The sequence below is a fragment of the Melospiza melodia genome, chromosome 3 (genome assembly GCF_035770615.1).
Source record: "Melospiza melodia melodia isolate bMelMel2 chromosome 3, bMelMel2.pri, whole genome shotgun sequence".
In the NCBI taxonomy this organism is placed as follows: Eukaryota; Metazoa; Chordata; class Aves; order Passeriformes; family Passerellidae; genus Melospiza; species Melospiza melodia.
The window spans coordinates 2,476,385-2,500,973 of NC_086196.1; the positions used below are offsets into that span (position 1 = coordinate 2,476,385).

Consider the following 24,589-nt stretch of genomic DNA (forward strand, 5'->3'; position numbering starts at 1 on the left):
GAAACAGCCATCATTTATACAAGTCACTGAACTTACTGAAACTCACTAAATATTACCCTAGAACAAGAGCAATCATAAACACTGTGCAAAAATGTAAATGTTCTATGATAAACTCTGTTCAAAACAGCGACACAAAAAATCTCACAATACCTATGAACTAGCAGATTATTAGAAGAGTTAAGTTCCAGGCAGATCCCTCTAGCCAGGAAAACTCTTTTTCCCCATTTCTTCTATCCATCTGCTACCAGATGCAAGATTCAAAAGCTCCAGGAGTGAATGATTCACATTTCTCTTGCATAATGAACTACAGATATCCAACACCTATCAAGCACAACTACTGATACCACTGAAAGCAAGTTGAGGAGGAGGATCAGGTAATTTCAGTTAATCTTATCAGTTCAGCTATGTCTCAGAAACATTATAAATATTAATATATATTAATTAATTATTGATATAAGAAAGAAAGACATAGAAAAATCATCCTAGAAGAGACATTACTATTTCAAACTCTTTTCCCAGAATCGCCATCTACAGTTCTTCACCATCAAAGACATTGCTGCAATTATCTCCTGCACAGTTTTGGAAAGTCAAATGTGTTTTGCTTTTGGGAAGGGATACTTTGATAAGGAGCTTTTCTTTTTGCACTTTTGTAAATGCATATAAACTGAAACATGAATATATGAGCACTATACATGACTAGTATATATGAGTTTATATGTTACTATGAATATTTCAAAGACCTGGTAACATTCTGACTTGTCCAACTGAAAGTACACTAAAATGCACTGGAAGTACTGCTGTCTAATAATGGTCCACTTTGAGTAATAAATCTACACTGGCAGAGGACTGTAGTGGTTTGGGGCATTCCTTAATGCATATATTTGGCAAAAAATGCTGTGTCTTAATAGAATACGTAATACTTGGGATATTTGCAAATGAACATGAGTGGGTAATTCATACAACAAGAGGGACCAATCTATCACACAGTGTGTAAAAGCATATTTGAACTAAAAGGTTATAGAAACTCTGCCTTATATATATTCAAGGACCATACGTAGTTCCCTGGTCTTTTAACTGATGGGATCATTAGCAACAGCATATTAAACACCTGGAGAAGTGCTGGGGGCAGAATGAAAGAAACCTGTGTCAACAGTTATGAAAGACCATCGTACATCTCCAGAGTACATAAACTTCTTTTTGCACCACAAACTCTCAGTGTGAGTTATTACTCCCTTTTTCTTTTTTTAGCGTTGAAGATCTCTATAAAGGTGTGACACCATCACTCTATACCAGTTCCTCCTGTTGCCATGCAGCAAAAACCAATCTAGAATCTCAAGCAATCAGAGAGAAGCTTCAATTTCAAAAGCTTTTTGTCTTTGTTAACTACATGCCATTTCCCAGTTCAAGGTAATAATAATCCACACCAATCAGCTCACCACTGCAGCATTGTTTTTAGCACCAGAAGCAGAGTAAAGTAAAGCAAAGCAAAGCAACAGTGTGCAAACATACATCCATATACATCCCTATAGCTCCAAAAATAAGTTATATTTTATAGAGTGCATCTTGTGGGATTTGCTTATTCAAACTTATCATTGTAATCTCCAGTAATTAAGTGGAAAATAGGCTTTGTTTTTCAAAGGCAGCAACTGAAATTTATTCTGATTATCCACTTAACCTATTCTGTGGCAAATGCAACATTTAGGATGAGACTACATGAGTTATATATTACCTGAAAGTCCAGTATTAACTTACTCAAATTAACTGTACATCAGGTATTTACCAAGCATGGTCCCATGTATAAAGAACTGCAGACACAAAAAAACCCGCTATTGTGCCCATATCTTCAACACTATGCCATCCCCTATTCTAAAAAAAAACAACAATAGAAATACAGAAGGGTATGTAAAATACAAAATTGATCAGAGATACAGGTAGGATTTCAGGAGCAACTAAATAAATTAAGTTCCTGTGGTCTGGAGGGTGCAAGACTGGGTAACATGGAGGGGATGATAAAGATCAGGAATAGAGAATGGCTGCTCATCACTTCTCTTGATATAAGGGCTAGGTTGAACCAAAAAGAATAATTTGGCAATAGATTCAAAAGATATAAACTAATACCTTAACTCACAATGATAGTATGGCTTTGTATGTTGAAAATTTAGTGGAAAATCCTCAAGCACACTGAGGGAGGGAAGTCCAGGTGAGTCTATTAGGCACCAGGATGCAGGTACCACTTCCAGCAGAGATGATGCTGCATGCAAACTGCAGGAAGCTGTCAGCATGCTTTGTCTTTGTCCTGTTAGTGCCCTCTTTCCCTAAGCATTTGCAAGTGGCCTGCCACCCAGCCCTGCAGCTGGATCCTGTACAGCATCTCTGCAGCTCTCCCGTGAGCACAGGGGCCTCTCCTTGGCCCAAAGTATTAGGAGGGGTACCACTGCCAACTGCAAGCAGCAGAAAACTAATGGGGTATTCACCTCTTCTCTCTCACTTCCACCCAGGGAACTTAAACTCTTCCCAGCCATGGGAAAAAAAAAACAACCCATTTTGCTACTTAATATTCTTATAAGCAGCTGGAGCAGGCAGAAACGGATCCTCGTTTAGAACAGGAGAACAGTTAACTCTTATAAAGCTTTTAAAGAAGCACAGGTCTGAAGAGGTATCAACAAAAGTATACAAGGTTATTTTTGAAGAAACTTCTAACAAGCTGTTTCATGCAAGTAACATTTTAATTGTTTGGTTATTAGCCAAACTGAATAATACACACGTAGGAACTGGGGAGATGAGTGAAAGGGAAATAGGAAGATGAAAAGCATGCATTTCTTATTTTAAAATACTTTTAATACAGTATTAAGGTTTAAATTGTAAAATGTATTTGCTAGATATAGTTGGGAATACTGTTTAGTAACATAATTAGGGATGGCAAAAGAACACATCTGAGTTTTCAAAATAAAGTTTCATTTTCATATAAAACTAAAATAGGGTTTTTAAAATTCTGAAGCACAAGCATATACACATGATGGAGGGAACAATGCAGCCAAGAGTAGCAAAATATGTAATAATTACAGGTATCATCTAAGACATGGGAACATTTCAGCATTCTCAAACAGATAACACATTTCCACATTGCAGTGTAATGGATGACATGCTAATGCCTCCCTCTCTTTGTTCTAAGGAAAATATCAATGACACTCATCACAATCAGTCCATATATACTTGTAGAACATTTTTGTTTGCAAGTGACATGGCAATAACTAATTAGCAACTGGCAATTAGAAACAGGAAGCTATTATAGGTCCTCTGAAGAAAAAGAAACAGTAAGTCATAAAAAGCAAATTATTTTCCAGCAATTGTATGAGTCTTTCATAATAAATCTAATAATACTGGGAAAACAATCTGTGCTTTTTACTGCAGTGCCTTCCCTGTCAAGGATCACTTAAAGAACTACAGGGCTTCAAAAGCAGCTTTGCTTTGAAATATCTCTGACAAGAAAACCTTCTGGTAATTAAACCAGAGTCAAAATTAATCAAAAGATGATTGGAAACACTAAACTTCTTTGACAAGTTAAGAGTACAGATTAAACCAAAAGCAAATCCAGAATATTGTAAACATAACCAAAGCAGCACTATTTCCCATTGTTTTTCCTGAAGCTATATTGATAACTTGAAGTCCTGAAGTTCTCTAAATCATACAGAAATGAATTAATTGAAATAGCCCCCTTCCCCCAAGCTTATTAATCATACCTTAATTTGTGCAAAAGGTCTGTCAAAGTTTCCAACATAAAGAAGACCAACATTCTGGGTGAGTAGCCTAAAAAATGAAAAGAATCTTTTAAGATATCACTTTACATCCATAAGTTTCTTCTGCATCTGCAGTAATTGTTACCAAACCCTAGCAGGGCACCAATCTTTACCACAATAGCAAGAGCTACCCTTGCAAATCTGGTTACAAAATTCTGTGTGAGCTACTACAAAAAAGGAAAATTTGCATTAAAGATGGATGCACACCAGTAATTTGTGTTTATGTTCCAAGCAGGTCTTCAAAAAAATCATTTCATAGGCTTCTTTGTGATGGATGCCACTCAGTAATGGGGGAGAATGGCAGGTATGTGCTTTTACTTTTTATTAGAAACCATTAGAGACAAAGAGAGAGCAGGAGAAAAAGAATTATAAACACACATTCAGAGCAGCAAGCCCAAGAGTTATAACAGATTAGGGCACATAAAAGTATGCACAGTAATACAAAAATGATGTCACTACAAGTAGAAAAATATGAGAGAATCTCTGTAACATTGCCTAATGGTTTGCTAAATAAAAAGAGCTCCAGATACAGCTCGTGCTTACGGTTCTCTTCAAGTCTTAATAAAGTTATTGCATACACCACCAAGATCCAGAGGGACAGTTGGATAAGTGTCTCAAATGTCTGTTCATACTTCTGGAAAAGGGTTTGATTTCTGCAGATACTGTGCAGGTCAATGCTATCACTACATAAACTCCAAATTCCAGAGGAGCGTTAGGGCACTGCTGTTACAAACAGGCTGACAAGAACATCACTGGCCAGCAAAAAGGGCAGGAGAGCACTGTTCTGTTCTGACTGCATAATTACAATGCTCCTCTTGCTATGCAAAGGCCCAGCAATCATTCCCTCCATTTTAAAGCCTCATAAGCATTGCACTGAAATACAGGTTCTTCATAATAATGAGAAACTTTTTGGTTACAAACCCTGGAAAGAGTTTCTGTTTTGATTAACAGGGACATTGAAAACCCATCATACTCCTCAGTAGCCCCAAGTTTTCATTAAATGCTGGCTATTTTATATTTTCTTTCAATTTTACATCCCATTCCCTCTAGCAATAGGGCCTCACAAAAGAATTAAATTAAATAGTGAGAAATAAGTATGCATCAGTCAGCTAAAGTGATGACATTGAGGTATCTCTTTCTTACATTATTAAGCATACATACATATATATATATATATATATATATACACACACACACACATAATTAATACTGAGGGGGTTTTTTTAATAATTAAGCCACCTGTCATTTTCAACTCATTTCTCACCATTGCTAGGCCTGTTTTCACAAACAAAAGAAAACAGCCACTTAGATGGCAACAAATAATTTTGAGCCCACAGAATGTACATACCTTAGTATGACCCTGATTCTTCCCAGTTCTGACAACCATGTGATATATATGACTTTAAACTGGTTCACCAACAGTGGGAATTGGTGGGACTCAGCAAAATTACAAAGACAAAAGATTCACACACATAAAACAGTTAAGAAGAGGTGTTGAACTATCACTCTGCAAAAACCTTTCTGTAATTAGATATGGTATACAAAAGTTTCCAGTGCACTGACAGAAATACCCCAAAAAAGAAGAGACCAGTAAGGATCAGACCACATCAGCCACAGTACAGACAGGAAAGTGAATTCCTCCCTTTCCCTATCAGTGCGCCAGTCTCCACCAGAAAGACTTGCATTGTAAGGCAATGGTTTAGCAAAGGTATAATATGTACGTCAGGATAAGCATACTGAACTCATTTTCAGTCACAGTAAGCCAAATTTATTCAGAACTCAGGTGTCTGGAACTGGAAAATCCAGCATATTGAGCTAACTTTCTCCTAGAGCTATAAAGCAAGATCAGAAAATATTTAATGGTTTTCTAAATAGAAAGAAACATAAGGGAAGTAATCAGCAAAGGTTTTAAGAGGCTACCAAAAGAATTCAAGGTAGAACATCATATTTCAGAGAGAGGCACCTTAAAGCAACAACTGCACATAATTATCATAAGACCGAAAAGAAGATAGTCCACTAGCTGTTTTTCTAGTAAGGGACCTTAAAAAAGACAGGACATTCAGTGTGATAATTCCCATGTGGTTATACTTCATGTTTTCTTTACCAAATAAAAATGCAGGACTATTAAAAATCAAAGGCTTTAGGACTGCTTTAATTAGAAGTAACAAACATCCAGGGAACCTTAAGACTGGTCTTTCCAGGAGACTGTCCAGCTGTCTACACAGTTTTAAGATGCTATCACTGATGTATGCTCCAAATGAACTGCAAGACTTGGCTTCCTTAATAAGACTGATATTGACACAGTACAAGCTGATTACTGTTCATTCATCTTTCACTGCCTCTGCTAAAAAGTAATTTACTTACTTTTTATTTGTACTCACGTGGCACTTCAAAAAGCAATGTTAATGCAATGTTAGGAAAATGTTTAGAAGTTATTTGTAGCTCTCTCTTCCTTAAATAAGAGGTTGCATTCTGTATTTCTCTAGTTTGCACATTCCTATTGAGTTCTGTAGTTCAAAATTATACCACCAACACATAAACAGTTTCCATTTAAGAACTCAAGAAGGTTGAAATGAGTGCCCCAATATGAAATATCCATGCTTTATGCCCCTAAATTGTCTGAGCAATTAAAAAAATAACCAAATCTCATCACTAGTCTAAGCTCTTTTACTCTGGGTGTTTCTTAGTAGCATAATCTCTCTATTTCAGAGGTTGAGCTCACACAGAAGAGCCAGGAGAAGTAAGCAGGATGTGACAGGAGTCACCACTGAGGCTCTGAATAAGCCAAGCTAGTGCAAGAGTGTTACCATCTCCACAGCAGCCACCAGTGGTAGTACCAAAAAGCCATGTGCCATTGAGGAAGTGGGCAACAGAGAGGAGTATGTGCCAAACTCCATCTCACCCAGAGAAACTCAGCACAACTGACCTCTAAATGACACTTAGATGTACCTCCCACCAGTCGGAAAGTTCAAACTATGCATAGCTGGTTTTGGAGTTCTTTACCACGATACCAGAGTGTACTTTTAAGTACCTAAAATTACCTTTCGATTATAAATATTAATGTGTCTCAATTGATACAGATATTCTCTCCTAATACTCTCAACTAATTACCCTTTGCCTTTAAAGGCTTCGCAATGGTAAGCAGGGTTGGCAGGGAAGCACTTTTATGCCAAAGCTGTCTTTTAAATGTCACTCTATTTCTTACTTAGCTTAACAATTGCACAGTTCTGCTCTTAAAACACCATCAGCAGTACTCAACACCAAACCCTGACAAAAGTTGGACATCACTTTTAATCAGCTAAAATCAATACCAGGCAATGAAACAGTGATGACAGCTTCACAGCACAATTATTACCTTTGAATGTCACTTCAAATAACTACCTTAAAATCATGAGAAACAATAATCAGAAATACAAATGCTTTCTGGCACTTCAACACATATTAATTTTTATTAATTTTTATTTAAGAATATGTAGCAATACAAAGTTGCCTCGCTTACAGACTGTCATATATTTTATTTGTAGTCTCTTCCATTCAATACATTATCCATACAATTCCCATTTTTTTCTGTACATTGAAGGAAAGAAACATGACTCCAAGAAACAGTAGCTGTTTAAGATGTGCTGTCCATGTTACATAACACTCCATGCTTTCTTCTCCTATACACCCAAGTGAGCAGACCTCTAGCCCAATATGCCCAATATGTTAGGGCTGCAGAGTTACATTTCAATGCAAACTACATAAATACCCCAAAAGTGTCAGGACAAACCATTTCAGAGTTTTGACAACATAATATCAAGGTCTTAAAGGCCCATCCAGTACCAAGAAAATGCTGCTACATAGTTATCACTAAACTTCCCTAGATTTGGTCTTTTCTGGGATATAAACACACACAATGTTTTCAAAATCCAAGCTGCAGGAGCCAAGTACTGCTGTTTGTGGGGGAAGCTGACCATAGGAGTAGGCACGGTCAGGCCAGGTGAGCCAAAAAGTGTGGTGGCAACAGTGACAGTGGTTAATGCAAATAAACACAGGACAGGATAAGAAATTGGGTAAAAAGAAACTTGGAGTAAGGCACTGTTGGAACAGCAGGGGATGTAGAACACAAGGGATGAGAAAGGTATAATGGAGTGAAAAAGCAGCCCTCTGGGTTGGAAAGCACTGGGGTAGAGCTCTGGGCTGGAGACCACAGGATTAGAGAATGGGAGCAGCAGAAACTGATCTACCAGAGAGTTCATCCTCCCTGAGCACAGCTGACCTTGTCTGGGGGCTGGGACATTGCCAGCACCATTGCCTCCTCCTGCCTTTGGCCATGGGACTGACCCTTGGCTGTGGGCTTTATGAGGGCAGCACGTTTCAAAGAAGCCTGATCATTTCTTCTTCTCCACACACTGTCTGTTCCTGCTAACTTACTAATACATGTTAAGATGAAGGTGGATTACCCTTTCAGTATCTAAAGGGGAAGGACAATAACAGAGCTAGAGAGGAACTTTTTACAAGGGTCTGTCTTGATAGGACATGGGGAAATGGCTTTAAACTGAAACAAGGCAGATTTAGATTGAGTATTAGGAAGAAATTCTTTCCTGTGGGGGTAGTGAGACACTGGAACAGAGAAGCAATCCATCCCTGGAAGTGTTCAAGACTAGGGTAGATAGGGTTTTGAGCCACTGGGTCTAGTGGGTGGTGTCCCTAACCATGGCAGGCAGTTAGAACTTTATGATCTTGAAGGTTCCTTTCAACCCAAACCATTCTGTGATTTCAAGATAATACTGACAAAAAATTCAGGAACTGCTCACCAAGCCACCAATGCTCCAGCCATTAAGTAGTATTTTGTGAAGGCAGAAAAGCAGGGGCCAAAGAGTTCCTTCATTTTTTTTGGGAGGTGTACCTTGAGGACACCACTACAGCTTGATCTGTACCCCAAATGCCCATCCCTTCCAACTCAAAAGCTGCCTTGAAAATCCTCTCAGGTTATCTAAGAGGACCACCCAAACTAGAGCTGAACACATTAACTTCTGAGCGGTTCATACACAAAGCAGCGGTGAGTTTGCCTCTAGGCTACCTAGCACTGCTCTGCAGATTATGGAAGGAGGTTTCCAAAAAGGAGCAGAGCATAAGGAGCATGTGCTTCCATCAAGGAGCAGAGAAATAAAGGTGCAGGGAGGAGCCAGGAGCCTCTACCTCTCACAGGAGGAAGTTACTGCAAATTAGCTGAACACGGTAATTTGCTCCTGAGCGAGGCAGCAGCTCCTGTGCTTGCTCTGGTCACACATTGTGCAGGGACACAGACAGACCTGCAGCTCTTGCCAAGAGCACAGGGGTCAGAGCGGCTTGAAAAGCAGGGAGTACGGAGTGAAAAACACAGTGTATGCAGCAGGAGGGCTGAAAAGAGGTAATTGGCACTGGAAAGGTGTAATGTGTGGAAGGAAAATAATGACCAATGAACAAACATATGGCTTGGGGTGTCTGGTGTCTCAGGAAGAAGGCTGCCCTGCAACAGGCAGTGGTGGGCACAGAGCTGCCCACAGCAGTGCTTCAGTTACTCACTAGCCCTAGGAAAGAGAACATTCAACTTCTTTACATTTCAACAAAAGCACTCACAAAATCCCAGAACTGATGACAATTTATCAAATAATGTCTTGCAGTATTTTATTAAGCAATCGTAAAATTTAACTTGACAAACAGTATGTTTGAAGAGTAGGTCAGTGCTCCACATAAGTCAAGCAGTTTGATACTTTAACTCTGGTTTATGCTTGCTGGTTTGCCTGTTTCACCAGCTGCCCGAGCACCTGACCCTCGAGGAGTTTCACTCTAGCTAAGTTTGTGTTTGTTTTTAGGAGTTTGGTAAATGCTATAGCCTGCCACCAAAGCTTTGTTGGATGTAATAAAACTTCACTGTTGTATTTTATAATCACAAAGGTATTTGAGGGCATGCAAAACTGCAGTAACTTCCAAAACTCATCTTGATCCTGTGCATCTGTCTCTGCTTGTAATGACAACATGGATGGAATTGACTGCTTTCTGCAAAGGATGAGAGGCAGCTTCTGCTGTGGCCTGTTCTCTTACCTGAAAGAACTCTCTCCAGATCAGACAGGTTTTTTTCTGGTTTATACAAACAGTGGATTGATACCTGAAACATCCTTGGTGTCTGCTTGGAGGGATCTCATTCTATGAGAAATTATTAAAGAGGAATTCCACTGATGAGATGATGAGATAAAGGGATTAAAACACATAGACTACTTCCACTTTACAGGCCGAAGCAGCAAAAAGCAGCTACACTGGGAACTGACGTAACAACTTCATCCTTTTGATGCTGTGGGCAGATTTGCACTCTTCACAGAGGTTGGTAGTGAAAACATTTCAATCCTGAGAAGATGTGTGCCAAAACTGGAATAGTTGTGAAGCAAAATGGAAAGAAAAAATATCCTGACACCCAGTTGGGTTATTGACCTTTCTGCACATCTGCATCTTTATTGCTAAGACCACCTCAGTGTACAGATCCATGATTGATTAGGGCCAAAAATGCAACACACCCTGTTTTGAATATAAATTGGAGAGTCAGAATAAAATTTTAGGAAAATCCATGTCACCACACTCAAAGTTCCCATATTTACAATAGCTATATAATGGGGATTAATATTAGTTATGTGTCATTTGTGTGATAAGCATATATAAATACTATACTGATATGCTCTGTATGTGCTTTTAACTGTCTCTGAAAATCAATCTGGATGCATTTGCACATTTTGGGCAGACATGACTGACAGAAGTCATGAACACAGATGAACAGCAGCCCTGACAACAGAAGTAACACCACTGTAAGTCAAGTAACTGTATTTTCAAACACTGCTTGAATGTTCTTCATGTGTAGCTTTGAGGATAAAGGTTCCTTTCATACATAACTTCATAAATTTTGTATTCAATTGTACAAAGAAATTATTCCACTATGTCATTATTGCATATGATGACCCGAAAGCACATGATGACAAATAAAGCACTATGACACAGCAGAAGGGCCACCATAACCGTGTGATGAAGCTGATGTCCCTTTACAAGCATGATGAATATTCTGCCTTTCTTCTGTGGTCACTTAAGCTGGGAGGGGAAACTGCAATGTGCTGCAGTATCATAACCATAGAAAGAAAAGCAGCTTCCTAAGGAGTTTCTTGAAGAATCACTTAAATTCTATTACAGTGACATTCCAATTATATTTTGCTTCTTGCTTATGATAATAATTTCCTATTTGTTTAAAACTCTAATATGTATTTTCTAGGAATATAAAAACAAGAAGAAAATCAGAAAAGAATAAACAGAGAATTATGAAAAAGGATGTTAGGGTCAAAATAATTAACTTGCTATATTTATTTTTTAAGATCATTATTTCATTAATGTAATTCACTGACTCTTGTAAGAGTAACATAGTGAAAATACTAAACTAGGTATTTTAAATATATAAATATTTTTTTAAATATTAAAAAGGAAATATTTTAAAACAGTAATATTTTAAAACATATAAAAGGATCCAATACAAGTTATGAAAAAGGCTAATAACAGTGCTTGTAAATTTAAACTGGCATGCATATATGGTCTGCAAACAACATGTATTTCATCTTTTTCTAGAAGCATAAAGAGTCAAGAACTTGACAGTTCCACAGAAGCAGTGCATTCAGAACAAGGACAATGGCAGCACACAGGCTTCACAGGTGAGACAGAAGAGCTGTCTCCTCTGCTTGCCACAGTGCATTTACCAACCACCTACGAAAATATTCTAACAGAAATTGTTACTCATCAGTCAAGCAAGAAAACATATTTTTTTGTGGACAAATATAAGCTATTCTAGTATAATCATCATGGTAAGGAATAGGAAAATAGACTGTATATCTGATTTAGGACATTCTTCTTCAAATAAGAGCACAGACTCAAGAAAGTTGTGAGGGAACTGAAAGAGATATTATGCACTGCCACTTACAAAGTAAAAATGCAAAAATCCCTGGGTTAGAACATGAGGGTGGAAAAGGTTGAGAAGGAATATATTAAAGTGCAAAACAAGAAAAAGAGACCATATAGAGTTTTATAATACCAAATTAATCTCTACAAGAAACAAGCCTGCAGAAATGTAAGTAAACCTCTTTCATTCCATGAATTCTGAATTTGCAGAATAGTCCAAGTCAAGTTAATGGTGACTGCAATTAACATAAAAGTGTATTCCAAACAACATTCCCAGGGAAAAACGCAGTGGGTAGCACAAACTACAGACTTGAATTTAACACCCTCAGCCCTCCCACAACAGTACTACAATAGCCTGTGCCATTTGTCATATTAATAAGCATGGTGCTTTCAAGCACATGCAACTCAGGCAACAATATCAATGTTATGTGCTAATTGCCCTCCAAGCTCTTACGTGTGGTACTTGAAAGGCTTCACTGCACTACCTCACTCCCTGCAGTAAATCACTACCTGTCACTGACTATTGGTAATGGGAATCTTGGCAGTAACTGATCCCTGAAAGACATACTTCCACTGAACAATGTCACCACCGTTATATACCAAATAAAATAAAAATTACATTTAGAGGGCCTGAAACTGCAAACTGAAGTGACCTCATATCTGAGGTAATGGTGATTCTAGACCATCAAAAAGAATAAAGTGATGAATATGAAGGTTTACTTTCAATTAGTAGGGTTTAATTTGCACCAATTTTTGGAAAAGTGTTTTGCTGTGGTGGTTTTTTTTTTTGGGGGGGGGGGGGAGGTGGGAGTGTTTGTACACAAATACCTTCCTAGAGACAGGGAGATTTTTTCAAGGCGTATTTGTGCACTTGATAAATAAAACCCCAATACCAGATGTTTCCAAACAGCATTTCTTTTTGTTTGCTGTGTTGATGTCTAGTGCTGACAATATTTTAATATTTATCCAAAGCATGTTTGGCTTTGTTTTTCAGGCAAATAACATAAAGAAGCATTTTGACTACATTTACATATAACCTATACATTAAAATAGAAAGGAAAACTAAGTAGAAACAAAAAGTACCTATTAAATAATCATGTCCATTCCTCCACCAACAGAATATTACTCCCTGTAGTATAATGAGCAATTTGGCCAGGCTGGCCATAAATTATCTGGAAAATGAGGCTGCTTGCCTTTTCCTTTGGGAGGTTATTACGTAGTTCAAGAGATTTCACTATTAGAATCTATTTCTGATCATAAACATCAATTTTTCTTTCTGAATATCATCTCTTTCATCTCACTGAAATATAGGACAGGAGTTAGGAACTATTCCAAATTTGCTGAAAGAGCTGCCTGACACTGGCTGTGATGCAACTCTGCCCAGATTTATCCATGTATCACAAAGTGAGAGCACTCACACAGCTCTGCAGTGGCCTCACTGGAACACCATAAATCCACATTCTAGTCTATGACCCCAGAGGGTCCTTTCACCTTGGCCATCTTTTAAAATATAACAGACACCACAATATAGCAAATTCAACCACCAGAATTAAGTGAAGAATTGATTTCACAATGTGAAGCTTTGTATCACAATACTTCAATAAAATACAAAGTCCCATTACAATTTTTAAGTTCCAAACAAAGTCATTTTCAGTGTTTCAAGAGGTACTTAAGAAAACCAGATTTCTAACAAGAAGTAAGATATAGAAGAAACAAATGAGATAATGAAAAAAAAAATCTCAAGCATAGCCAAAGTAGAAAACTGGTAAAAAATCATGTGGAAATACAGGATTCTGTGAAAATACAGGAAGCAACCAAGAAAGATAGGGAGACTGAAGAGGTTGAAAAGGTAGTGGATTTGTTTTTACCCACCAAAAAAATAAAGGCATTTAGTCAGGAACATGGGGTTTCTTAGTCACCAAAATGAAATCCCTGCAGAAAAGGGAGGTACTAAAAGAAAAGCTCTGGAGTTATATTGATAATTAAGGTGAAAGCAATCACCAAATTCTGACATTTTTTTTAACATAGAGGGTCTGAACTGCTATTTTAAAAAAATCCAAGTCAATCCTCTATACAGAAAAAGGGTATTGTCTGCAAACTTCCCAGAGCCCCCACCCTTCAGCGCAGCATTGTTCAGCACGCCTACCTTGGCCATGCATGGCAGTGCTGCTCAGGAGGCTGCACATCCCCTGCACTCACACTGTGGCTGCATCTGCCTCTCTTTTGATCATTTTAATGAAAGAGTGCTTGAAAAGTAGTGGGGGACGGGAGAGGCAGCAAGCACACTGACATAATCGATTCAGACTGCCAAAAGGCATCTGTTACACTCTTACTCCATACTAATTTATTTTTTAAAAACCATAAAACTAGGCAGTAAGTACTTTCATATGGAAGACACTGCTTACTGTTAAGGACCAAATCCTGCTTGAGATTGGACAGGCAGAAAAAATGGTGAGTTTCCATCTTGGCAAAGGCCAAGTGACTACTCCATTTATATAAAATACTGTTTAGTATATTTATTAGTAATCAGAAAAATATATGAAAAGAGAAAGTCTGCTGATTAAGCAAGTTATGAAGCAATAGCTAGCAACTTTAGCCAGATTACAAAGTTCATCACTTTGAAAGGAAGCTGATGTTGTATTTAGTACCACTCATACCACCTCAGCATTATTTTCCTCTGAAGTGAATGATGTGCACTCTTTTGTGTATGAATGAGGGAAAGGTACTTACACCATTTAACTAAGGGATGTATCATAATGTGAATGAGCCTGTCAACTAGAATTCTGTTATTTCCTAACATTTAAAGGGTTGACTTCAAAGCTCACTGAATTTTATTTCTGTGTGATGTTTTGTCATTCCTTTGTTCTTGGTCTTTCTAATGAGAAAAAAAAAAAAAAAACCAAACAAAAACACACACACACCAAAAAAAAAAAAAAAAAAAAACAAAAACAAAAAAGAAACCACAAAAAAACCCCCAACACCCAGACTTTTGTCCGGCACAACTATTCTAAATTGTAAGAACAGAGCTGGAAATTTGAATACTCTGCAATTTTAACAGGTTGTTACTACTGAAAAACCATGACAAAGAACTAGCAGGGAAGTTATGATGGGGTGATCTCATCTGGCTATAATTTCCCTCATTCTGCCCTTCATTTGACAGCACAGATGCTCCAACAGTTTTCTGGTTTTCCCAGTGCCCTGCATGGCACACCAGTGGTAGCAAGACCTCACTGGTACCCTGGGTAAGGCAGTTGGTAAAGGAGTATCCATGAACAATGCAGGGCAAACCAAAGACTGATCGAGTGATCTCTATTTAATTCTTGTAACAAAAGAATAAGGAGTCATTGAATTAGTCCAATTGAATGACAATTCAAATATGATAAATATTTAAACACAAAACACATAATTAAACTGGAGCTCATAGATGCTGCTCTGGTGCACAAGAGAAACAGAGATTTGACATGCATGTGCATAATAAAAACATCTAGAAGACTAAAATTTTCCCCTTAAAATAAAACAGAGAATACAAAATTCACCTGTCTACAATAACCAGAGATATAATCAGTATGAAAATTCCCATCTTCTTATTAAAGATCCTCCATGGGAAGAGCACCCTTAGCCATATGTATGCACACAGCCAGACCACTCCAACTGATTTCTTTTCCTTCCTGTTTCTCCACGTCACTTTAATCATTTATTAAAAATGAATACTTTATTAATTAATCATGAACAACCAGAAAAATGATTGAATTACAGTCTAACAACCTTTTAGGTATGGGTTCATGGGGGACCATGCAGATTGCAATCTCAAGGTGAAGCCTGTAATGAACAACGAATTGTTTGTTTGGAATATAGGATACGGACCCAGCTGCCACTCCATCCAGACCCAAGTGCCACCAGCAGAATGCCTGAACAGCCATCTGCTGCAAACAAACCTACCACCCAAAATAAGGTAGGAAGGCTGTCAGAGACCTCATGAACACGACTGAATGCTTCAAGCTCATTACTGAAACCTTTACGGATGGTGCCAGATTTAGTTCCTCTGTCAATTGTAAAATTAAATCCCTCAGCATAGTCATACACAAACTTATAAATGAAATTTTTTTACAGAAATTCTTCAGGTAGTAAGAGACATAAATGCAGTATTCCATATTCTGAAATATTAAGCAATGCAGCTCTCCTGGATGTCACAAAATAAAGGACTATTGTGTAATATCAACTAACAACACTGTGATACTCATTATTGCATCCATAATCTACAAGGCATTTGCAGGAAAGCTGCTCTGTGTTTCTAGTGTGTTACTCTGCTTAAAAAAAAAAAAAAATTGTATCCTGACCCACAAAGCTCCTTTCTCTATAAGGGAAATCACTTCTCCATATCAGAAGTGCCACATCCCCTTCAGTAACCCCTTTATCCATTTCTCTATCTTTCCTTTATTTCTCACTCGAATGTTCAGCTGCTCCTTGGTTTTGTTTTCTACAGACTTCTAAAGATGGCTATGTCCTCTCAGCACATTCCAATCCCCTCTGATCTTCTGCCCCAACTCCCAAATTTAGAGGGGAAGTCTACTTTTACCAGAGCCACCAGGAGGGGAGTGGGAATGCACTGGGACGACGGCAGCTTGAACAATGCTAAGAAATGGAAGGCAGACAGGATTAGGAACAAAAAAACCCTTCTGAGATGCCTCTGCTCCACACATGTCGATTTCACGTGGCTGATTTATGACCGGAGATAGCTCAGGGATGCCACTTGCTCGGTTTCTTGGCTGTTTAGGTGGCCTGGAAAGGCCCAGGGTGGCCTTGGACAGTCCGGCGCTTCAAAGGACGAGGAGAGACTTCTGATCTTTTCTCGGTCTCGGTGTTTATTAATTGTTTATCTAAAAGATTTTCTTTCAGCCCGACAGAGGTCTGCACAGCAAGCCAGCCATGAGCACACTGCAAGCCCCCGGGGCGGTCACCTATCTTTATACCCAAAGTTACGTGTACAATATTTATAATTTTTCCCCAATACCTTCTACCCTTATTAACCGGTGCACTTCTAGTAATGACCAATCCCAAAGTGCCACCATCACCACAGAAGATGGAGGCCAAGAAGAAGAAGAAGAAGGACAGGACACGCCCCAATTCCTCCATCTTACTTCTTTAGACCCCCCTGTACAGAAATCCCAAACCCTGTGTTTTACACTCTAATTAACTTATCCCTTCACCATTCACCCAGTGAGATCCTCCCATCCTCATACAGGTGTCGTCTCCTTTGTAGGATCAAAGTCCAGCCACCAGACACTTCTGGCAACATTCCAGGACCTCCGAGCCCCCCAAGGGTGGTCTCGGTCACTCTGCACCTTCATCCTGAGCTGCTGAGATCCCACACACACACAGCTCCAAGGTTCACAGCTACTGCTCCAGTTTCTCCTGAGCAGCCTTGATCTCCACTCCAGTTTAAGCTGAGGCAGCCACTGAACCCACAGAGGGCACCGGGCAGGCCCTTGGCACACGGTCACACCTGAACTCACACCCTGGTAAGTCCCATGCAGCCAGACCCACCTCCCTGCGTGAGGAAGAGGACCACGAGGCTCCATCTTAAGGAGCTGCTTCTAAAAAATATTTTCCCAATACAACCATTTTGCAAGCTCTTCATATGCTATCAGTATTCTTCTTTTCCCATGCCAGCTTTTTAGACGTTATTTAAAATTATTATTCAATTTTGTGACACACTCTCTAAAAAAGTCAAATAAGCTGAAGTCTGTGTGATAAGCAACTTGCAGAAATGTATCTTTTCTATAAACTGTGGGGAAAAAATGAATTCTTTATTAAAATTTCTGTGTTACTATTACAGAAAGAGAGCATCTTTTCATTTACTGTACTGAATGATTAATTTTTATTATGTAGAGCACAAGTGAAAGAGAAATTATGATTAAATGCAAACTGCATAGGACAAAAATTGATTACTTCCAGACCCTGGTTGATAACCACTGATTTAACTGGTATCAGGATGACCTGCTTTGTCTCTTCTTTCACATTTTTCTGAGAAGATTTATGTAATGCAAATTATTAAGTTATTAATTAACAAATGTACAGTAAAGCAGGGGCGTTTTTTCCATTTCACAGTCTGCCTCCAACACATAATTTTTTTACTCCAAGCAGTTTTGCATGTCCTCTTGGACTATAATTTACCCTTGCTAAAAAAAGCTTGCTTAAAAAAATTAGTGCAACATGGTTAGTACATTTTAGTTTTTCAAGCAGAAAATACTCATTGTGGTTTTTAAGGTACCTGGATGGATAATAAGCATTTTAAAGTAATATAGCTGACTGCAACTATCTACTGGTATTACAGAAAAAAAAATTCACAATGTTCATTATAAAAATTGTGAACTTAATTCAGGTTTGATTTAAGGTACGACAGCCTCTATGAAAAAGCAGTATGTTTTCTTAGGCTAAGCAATACAGTCAGAAAAAACAAGGATGGAGCATGCAAGTTAATCTCAAGTACGAAGAAAGACTTTGATGTCTAGAAATTTGGCTATTTTTTAATATATCTATGATAAGCATAACAAAACATAAGCAATTGGCTTTCCCTACATACCAGCTACATCTTCAGACCATCAAAGAGAAAAACTTATCAATTGGCATACAGGAATGAAATTTCAGCTATTTCATGGAAATTCTATGCATTTTAACCAGGACTTTAATCACTTTGGAGTAGTAGCAGAAAAAAAAGATAATCACCTTTACTGGGAAACCAACCCTGAAGACTCACATGCAAATATGGGTGAGAGAAGTAAAGGCAAATGAATAAAACTTCAGCAGGAACACAAAATTGAATCTATCTGGGAACAGTGACACAGTAATGAGAAGGCACAGAAGAGAGAAAAGGGCAGACTGGTAGAGCACATATTACTGTAATAGATGATGGGAAACCTGCATTTTAACACACCCCTGCTGTCAAGTTTTATATCAGCTGGGAAACCCAAGAGCTGAGTGCCCCATATCTTCTTTTACAACCTTGTTTCTTAAAAGAAGTGCAATTTAGGAGTGGTCAAAGTTACTCTGTTTACTCAGCTCCTACAGAGACCTGTGCTCTGGTTCTGTGCTCTGCCCCAGTACAGCCCCAGGAGTCAACTCTTGGTGGAAGAATTCCATTTCTTTTGGACATTCCTCTGCTACATTTTACATGCACAGATTAGTGACAATGGGATTACACTGACAGTTCATGCAATTCTACTTTTTTTGGTCTAAATATTTAATTCCAAATTCAGAATATTGCTGTAATTTTTCACACATGGCATTTACACTGGAAGAAGTCTTATCCATGATTGATTTAAAATGCACAGAAAAATAATTACCTCTAAGTTGATGTTATATGCAAACACATTCCTGAAGCAGTAAAAGAATATCAATCAGACAACTAATACAAATACTGCAAAATCAAGTTTCAATTGTTCCTTCAGAGAAATCTTTATCAGGCCTTTTTTGAAGTTACATTCAATACTACCTTGTTATTATGGCAGAGAAAATTTATTATCAGAGAGGAAACAGGCATTTCGTTCAGATATAAATCACTCAAAGCTAAGATAGAACATAATTACTGTATTTGACATTTGAAAACTAAGAGAAAGAAAAATTAAATTGTTTTCCTTAGGATCAGAATGCAAGAAGGGTTTTTGGAGAAGCTAGAGAATTCTTGTTCATGAAGTTGTTATGAAGATGACCAGGCTAAAATAGTCTGAAGGAGGCAAGAGTGTTCAGTCTTATATTTGAGAGCTTGTGGGTAAGAAATAACTTTGCAACTCTCTACTTCCTCAAGCTTGCACATATGGTACAAGCAGATTTTCTGCAACTGTCCCAATATCCCAGCCAGTTCTGTAAATCCAAGTTACTCTGTCTGTACTGCAGTTGAAATGATGGTTGTTCCCCTCATTATATCTTCACTTTCTCCGCTTTTAATAAACCTCACTTTTGTCTAAGTTTATCAGTGGTCTTGCCTTATATAGAAAACTGATTAGTATCTAGAGAAACTCAGAGTTATGGGGATTGAGATGTTCTTACTGTTAGTTTTGTTTACTGATATCAAACTTGAGTAGAAAGCTACCACAGGTACCCACAAATAAATAAAAGATTACCTAAAATGAGGGTAGAAAGGGAAGCTCACTAGAATTAGGTTTCCTCCACCCAGCTTCTTCCAGCCACTCACCTTTCCCACAGCTAATATCATTCCATAACTTCAGTATTTCTGACTTTTCAGGTCTCCTTATTAATTAAACTTGAGGATAAGACTTTGTCAAAAGAAACCAAATAAAACTGCCATCAGCTTCTCTCTTGACAGAACTGCTGTTTTAGATGTTCAGAAATCCATTCGATTTTTTAAAGTTAAATAAAAGAACAATATGTGATTCTGGAGCTATTACATCATAGGAATTAACTTTTAATAATTACCAGATTTTTGCCCTTCTGTCAGAAACTATGCATTTTGTCTTGTAAGAAATTTATATGAAGTCAAGTTTAGTGAATGAAAGTAATAATTCAAGTTGAGCAATAACAGAGATACGCCTTCTTAACAAGAAGACATAACACGAAACAAGAGTATTTAACTAGATCACACTGCTTAAATAATAACCTGGTAAAAAAAAAAAAAAAACACAAAAGAGAAGCAACTGTGCAAAGTTTACATCTATATCATCTTTATGCTATGCATTCCTAGACTGTTTAAAAATCTTTCTGTATTAAATTTTCATTCTAAAGGAGTCATCAGTTTCATAACTCAGCTTTCAGCAACAAATAATTTTGGGCCAAATGTTGTACAAAATCCTTGGGGAAGTGAATAACCCTCAGTCTATACAGGGGAAAGCAACAGAACAGCCAGCACTGTATAATTTCAATATTTGTTCTTTTCTGCAGTCAATAGGGTTCATAGCTCTTCCTCAGGCTTGTCCAGTAAACTTGTCGAGTTTTTAAGTAATTGGTACAGGTTATACTGTGCTTTAAATAAGAGGGACCAATTTACTTTCACTCAAATGAAAGTGTTTTAAAAGTCTAAAACAATGCCCCCTCCTCTTGCCACAGTCTGGACATAGGCATGCCTTTTGCCCATAGAGGCACTATCAAAACACAAAATTTGCCAGCCAAATAACATAAAAAAACTTAACTTAATCTCTGAAAAAGGCACGATATCATCTTCAGAAAACACATGGAAAATTTCTACATACTGCATGTATCTGAATATTACCAAAAAAACTGGCATATGATACATGAAAAAAAACTTAAATTGTGTAATAGTTTCCTCTTATTTTTAATATGAGAGCAAAACTAAAGTAAACAACAGAGAAATTATCACTGTGCAGAAACCATTAATCATATGTTATTAAATGGCTGAGCAAAAGAGAAAAATGACCAGCTTTGAACATTTCATTTTGGTGACATAATTCAAATAACTGAAGCTTAATACTTCTGCTGTTAAAGCAAGCTGTGTTTATAGCCTATTTTAGCTGGAAGAATGCATTTGCATGCCATACCATTGCCTCTCCTAAAACCAGAAAATTATTCCAGTTTATCATAATAAAGAATTCACCTCTTGAAATGCAATTTTCTTAACACACAAGTAACGTATGAAGATTTTTTAAAAAGTGAGCATTGTGCAGAATCCAACTGCAAACATTCTGCTCAGTGGGACTCCAGCAATTTCTGCTTCTCTTCCTGAATGAGACCAGAATGATCAACAGTCAGTCCTGAGTAGAACTGTGCTCAGATCATTTTAATTGCAAATTAAGAAGTCAGAATGTTAACGATACTTAGTTGAGGAGAGTTAGCCATGTCCATAGGAAATCTTCCCTTTCAGATCAGATCCTTCATTAGGAGATATCCAATTCACTTCTGAAACTATCTGTCTTAATCTAGTCCACAAATCCAGAGATTTCCTGCAACTGAATATTCTCTTTCAAGTAGAATTCTGTATTCCTGAGAAAAAAAGACTAAAATTCTGATAATTTGATATTTGGTGCTTTAACATTCACCAAAAGAGTGAAGTGTTTTTATAAACATCTGAGCGAAATGATGGTTTTGACATTTTCCCATTGAGAAGCAAAAAGATAAAATAATCAAATTCACTATCCTGTTTCACTCTTCTCTCAATCCAACCTGCTCTATCCTATACTTAGAGATATATACATTAGATTTAATTTATAATACACTGATAAATATTTGGTCACAGTGCAATCTTTTGATACTTCGTGAAGAAAAGGCTTTAAGCGTGAAAATAGCCAAAGATTATAGCTTTGAAAATATTTAGTTGTTAAAAGGGGGAAAAATGCCATCTGCTGGGTACAGCTGAGGACTGTCCTTTTCTTCCCAACACACCATGCTGTCCTGAGAGAGTTTTCTCTCCACTTCATAATTCATTTTCCCATCTTGAAAACTGATACAGATACATGCATTGTTTTTGAGGGAATATAATAACAACCTGATTAAAACTCCATAACAAAAGCTTCTTACCATATACTTTTTAAAGGCTGGAGGGCTGACAACAGATAGGATGACTAGCAAAGGAATAATATTGCTATTAATCTTTTAAAAACATTAGAACTGTCTCTGACATTCCTCCCCACTCCCCCAAATACTTCACATACTTTTGTATTTTCACTTATATAAACTTCACTGTTAAGTGATTTATAAGCCATGGAACACTGATTGGTGGAGTACAGGTAAAGAACCATTCAGTTACCCAGCTTAAAAGCACAAAACCAAGGCACTGAAAACCTCCTTAATAAAGTATGGAAAAGAAGTGGAGAATGTCCAGTTAAGAAATTTATTTGTATGAAGAGGGCAAAAAATTAATATGAGAAAAACCCGATTTAATAAAATAAATAAGCTTTAAAATTAAGAAGTGTGATAAAAGGCAGATAGGGTTTCCCTATGTTAACATGAAGAAGAAAACAAAAGAGTTGCTTTGATTCATAACAAACAACAGGATTCCTTTACATTTTTGCTTGTTATTAATTTTACAATGTAAAATGTAACAGCTTGTCACCTATGTGTGCAGATACACATATGCATATAGGTATATTTATAAATTTAAAATTCTGATTCATGTCATATGAAGCTGAACCAGCTTACAATTTTGAAAATCTGGGTTTCAATGTTAAAATAAAGGCTTATTTTTCATCTATACAATGATGCTAAAAATCATGCAGCTTCTGTCATGTACATATCTTTCTTTTGTTTAAGATAAAAGCCTTGATTTCAGAATAGAATTCAGTACCAAAACATGCTTGTACTTCACATTCATTGTCATGACTGCTTTGTAAAAAGACAACAAGCATAAAAATAACGAAAATAAGGAACTTTGGCCTTTTTAAGATCCTCTAGCAAGAGGACATGTTGTCAGATGGACCCAAAATTCTACTGAAAACTATTAAATGCTTTTTACAAATTCCCACTCAAAGTACAATATGTGCACATGCTCCATACACCACCATTACTGTTCTCTTCCCTATCACTCAGGTAACAACATGGATTCTCCACTACCACTGACTCTTTAGGCTCTGATTATGCAAACTGATCTCCCACTGACAGATACATGCACCCATAGCCTCACTGATTTTCATGTGCTTCTATAGCAGGACAAGCATCTTTCCCCAGAAAAAAAAAGCTACAAGCTGGGTGTTAGTTAAAAAGACAGCAAATGTGAATTACCAAACCTATGGCACATCCCAAGTCATTAAACAGATATCAAAAATCCAATTTATTTCCTCAAAATGAAAATGTCCCTTAAAATGCTAATTTTTAAAAACTCATTCTACACATACATAGTTTGTTTAAGTCAATCATCACATCTTGAATCCCCCCAAAACCAGAGATACTAGATAATTATCCTGAAAAAGGATTAAGTAGGTTTCTTTTCTAATGTTTCTGAAGTTGTAAGATAAGCACATGTACCAAGAATTTCTCTTTGCTATCAATGAGGGAAGGTGAAACTGCTGATAATCTCCCTGTATTTCAGAAGCCCACAGTTGCAGGCATACCATATTGATAACACTTATGGCAGAAATGCAAACAATCTGCATCAGGGTCATTTATTTTGTTGACACATTTTGCTGATTCCAAACTACTTGTGAATTCAGTAAGACACAAAAAGCTGGGCTTCTAATTCCCAAACCAATTTCAAAACATTCTGATGGTATCAGAGCAAACTGAATCGTAGTCTTGGAGCTACGACTGTCATGAATTATTTTTATCTTTAATATATTCATTATTTAGTACTTGTATCTGTTCTTTTACGATTTCTGAGTTTGGTGTTGTCAGTAAATTAAGTAATAAAATGCTCAGAGTGAGACCTATGAAGAGTAAATATATGTACAATATCATTTTCTGTCCAGACTGTTTGCTCTACTCTACCATGGTGATAATTTCTTTTTCCTTCTTTGAGCTACACCACCATGAGAAGGCAAGGGAGTCATTTGAGCTGAGGTTTTTTCCCTCTTAAATGCATGTTTCATAGAATCACAGAATGGTTTGGGTTGGAAGAGAACTTCAAGATCATCAAGTTCCACTCCCTGCCACAGGGACCACCTTCCACTAGACCAGGTGGCTCCAAGTCCCATCCAACCTGGTCTTGAACAGCATCAGGGATGGGGCACCCACCACAGTTCCTCTGGGCAACGTATTCCAGTGCCTCACCACCCCCACAGCTAAGAATTTCCTCCCAATACTGAACCTAAATCTGCCCTTTTTCAGTTTAAAGCCTCTCCCCTTTGTCCTATCACTACAGGCCCTTGTAAACAACCCCTCTCCAGGTACTGGAACCTGTCCTGTCTCCAGGCTGAACAAGCCAAAACCTCAGCCTGTCTTTGTAG

At 37.5% G+C, this 24,589-nt stretch overlaps 1 protein-coding gene across 1 annotated transcript in view; it reads right to left on the reverse strand.

The window, feature by feature from the left end:
- RNGTT (RNA guanylyltransferase and 5'-phosphatase) overlaps positions 1-24,589 on the reverse strand; it is a 169,364-nt gene that overhangs the window by 29,900 nt on the left and 114,875 nt on the right. The window contains exon 14 of the mRNA XM_063150641.1: positions 3,741-3,807. Coding sequence (XP_063006711.1) covers positions 3,741-3,807 — 67 coding nt within the window. The remainder of the gene's footprint in view (positions 1-3,740; positions 3,808-24,589) is intronic.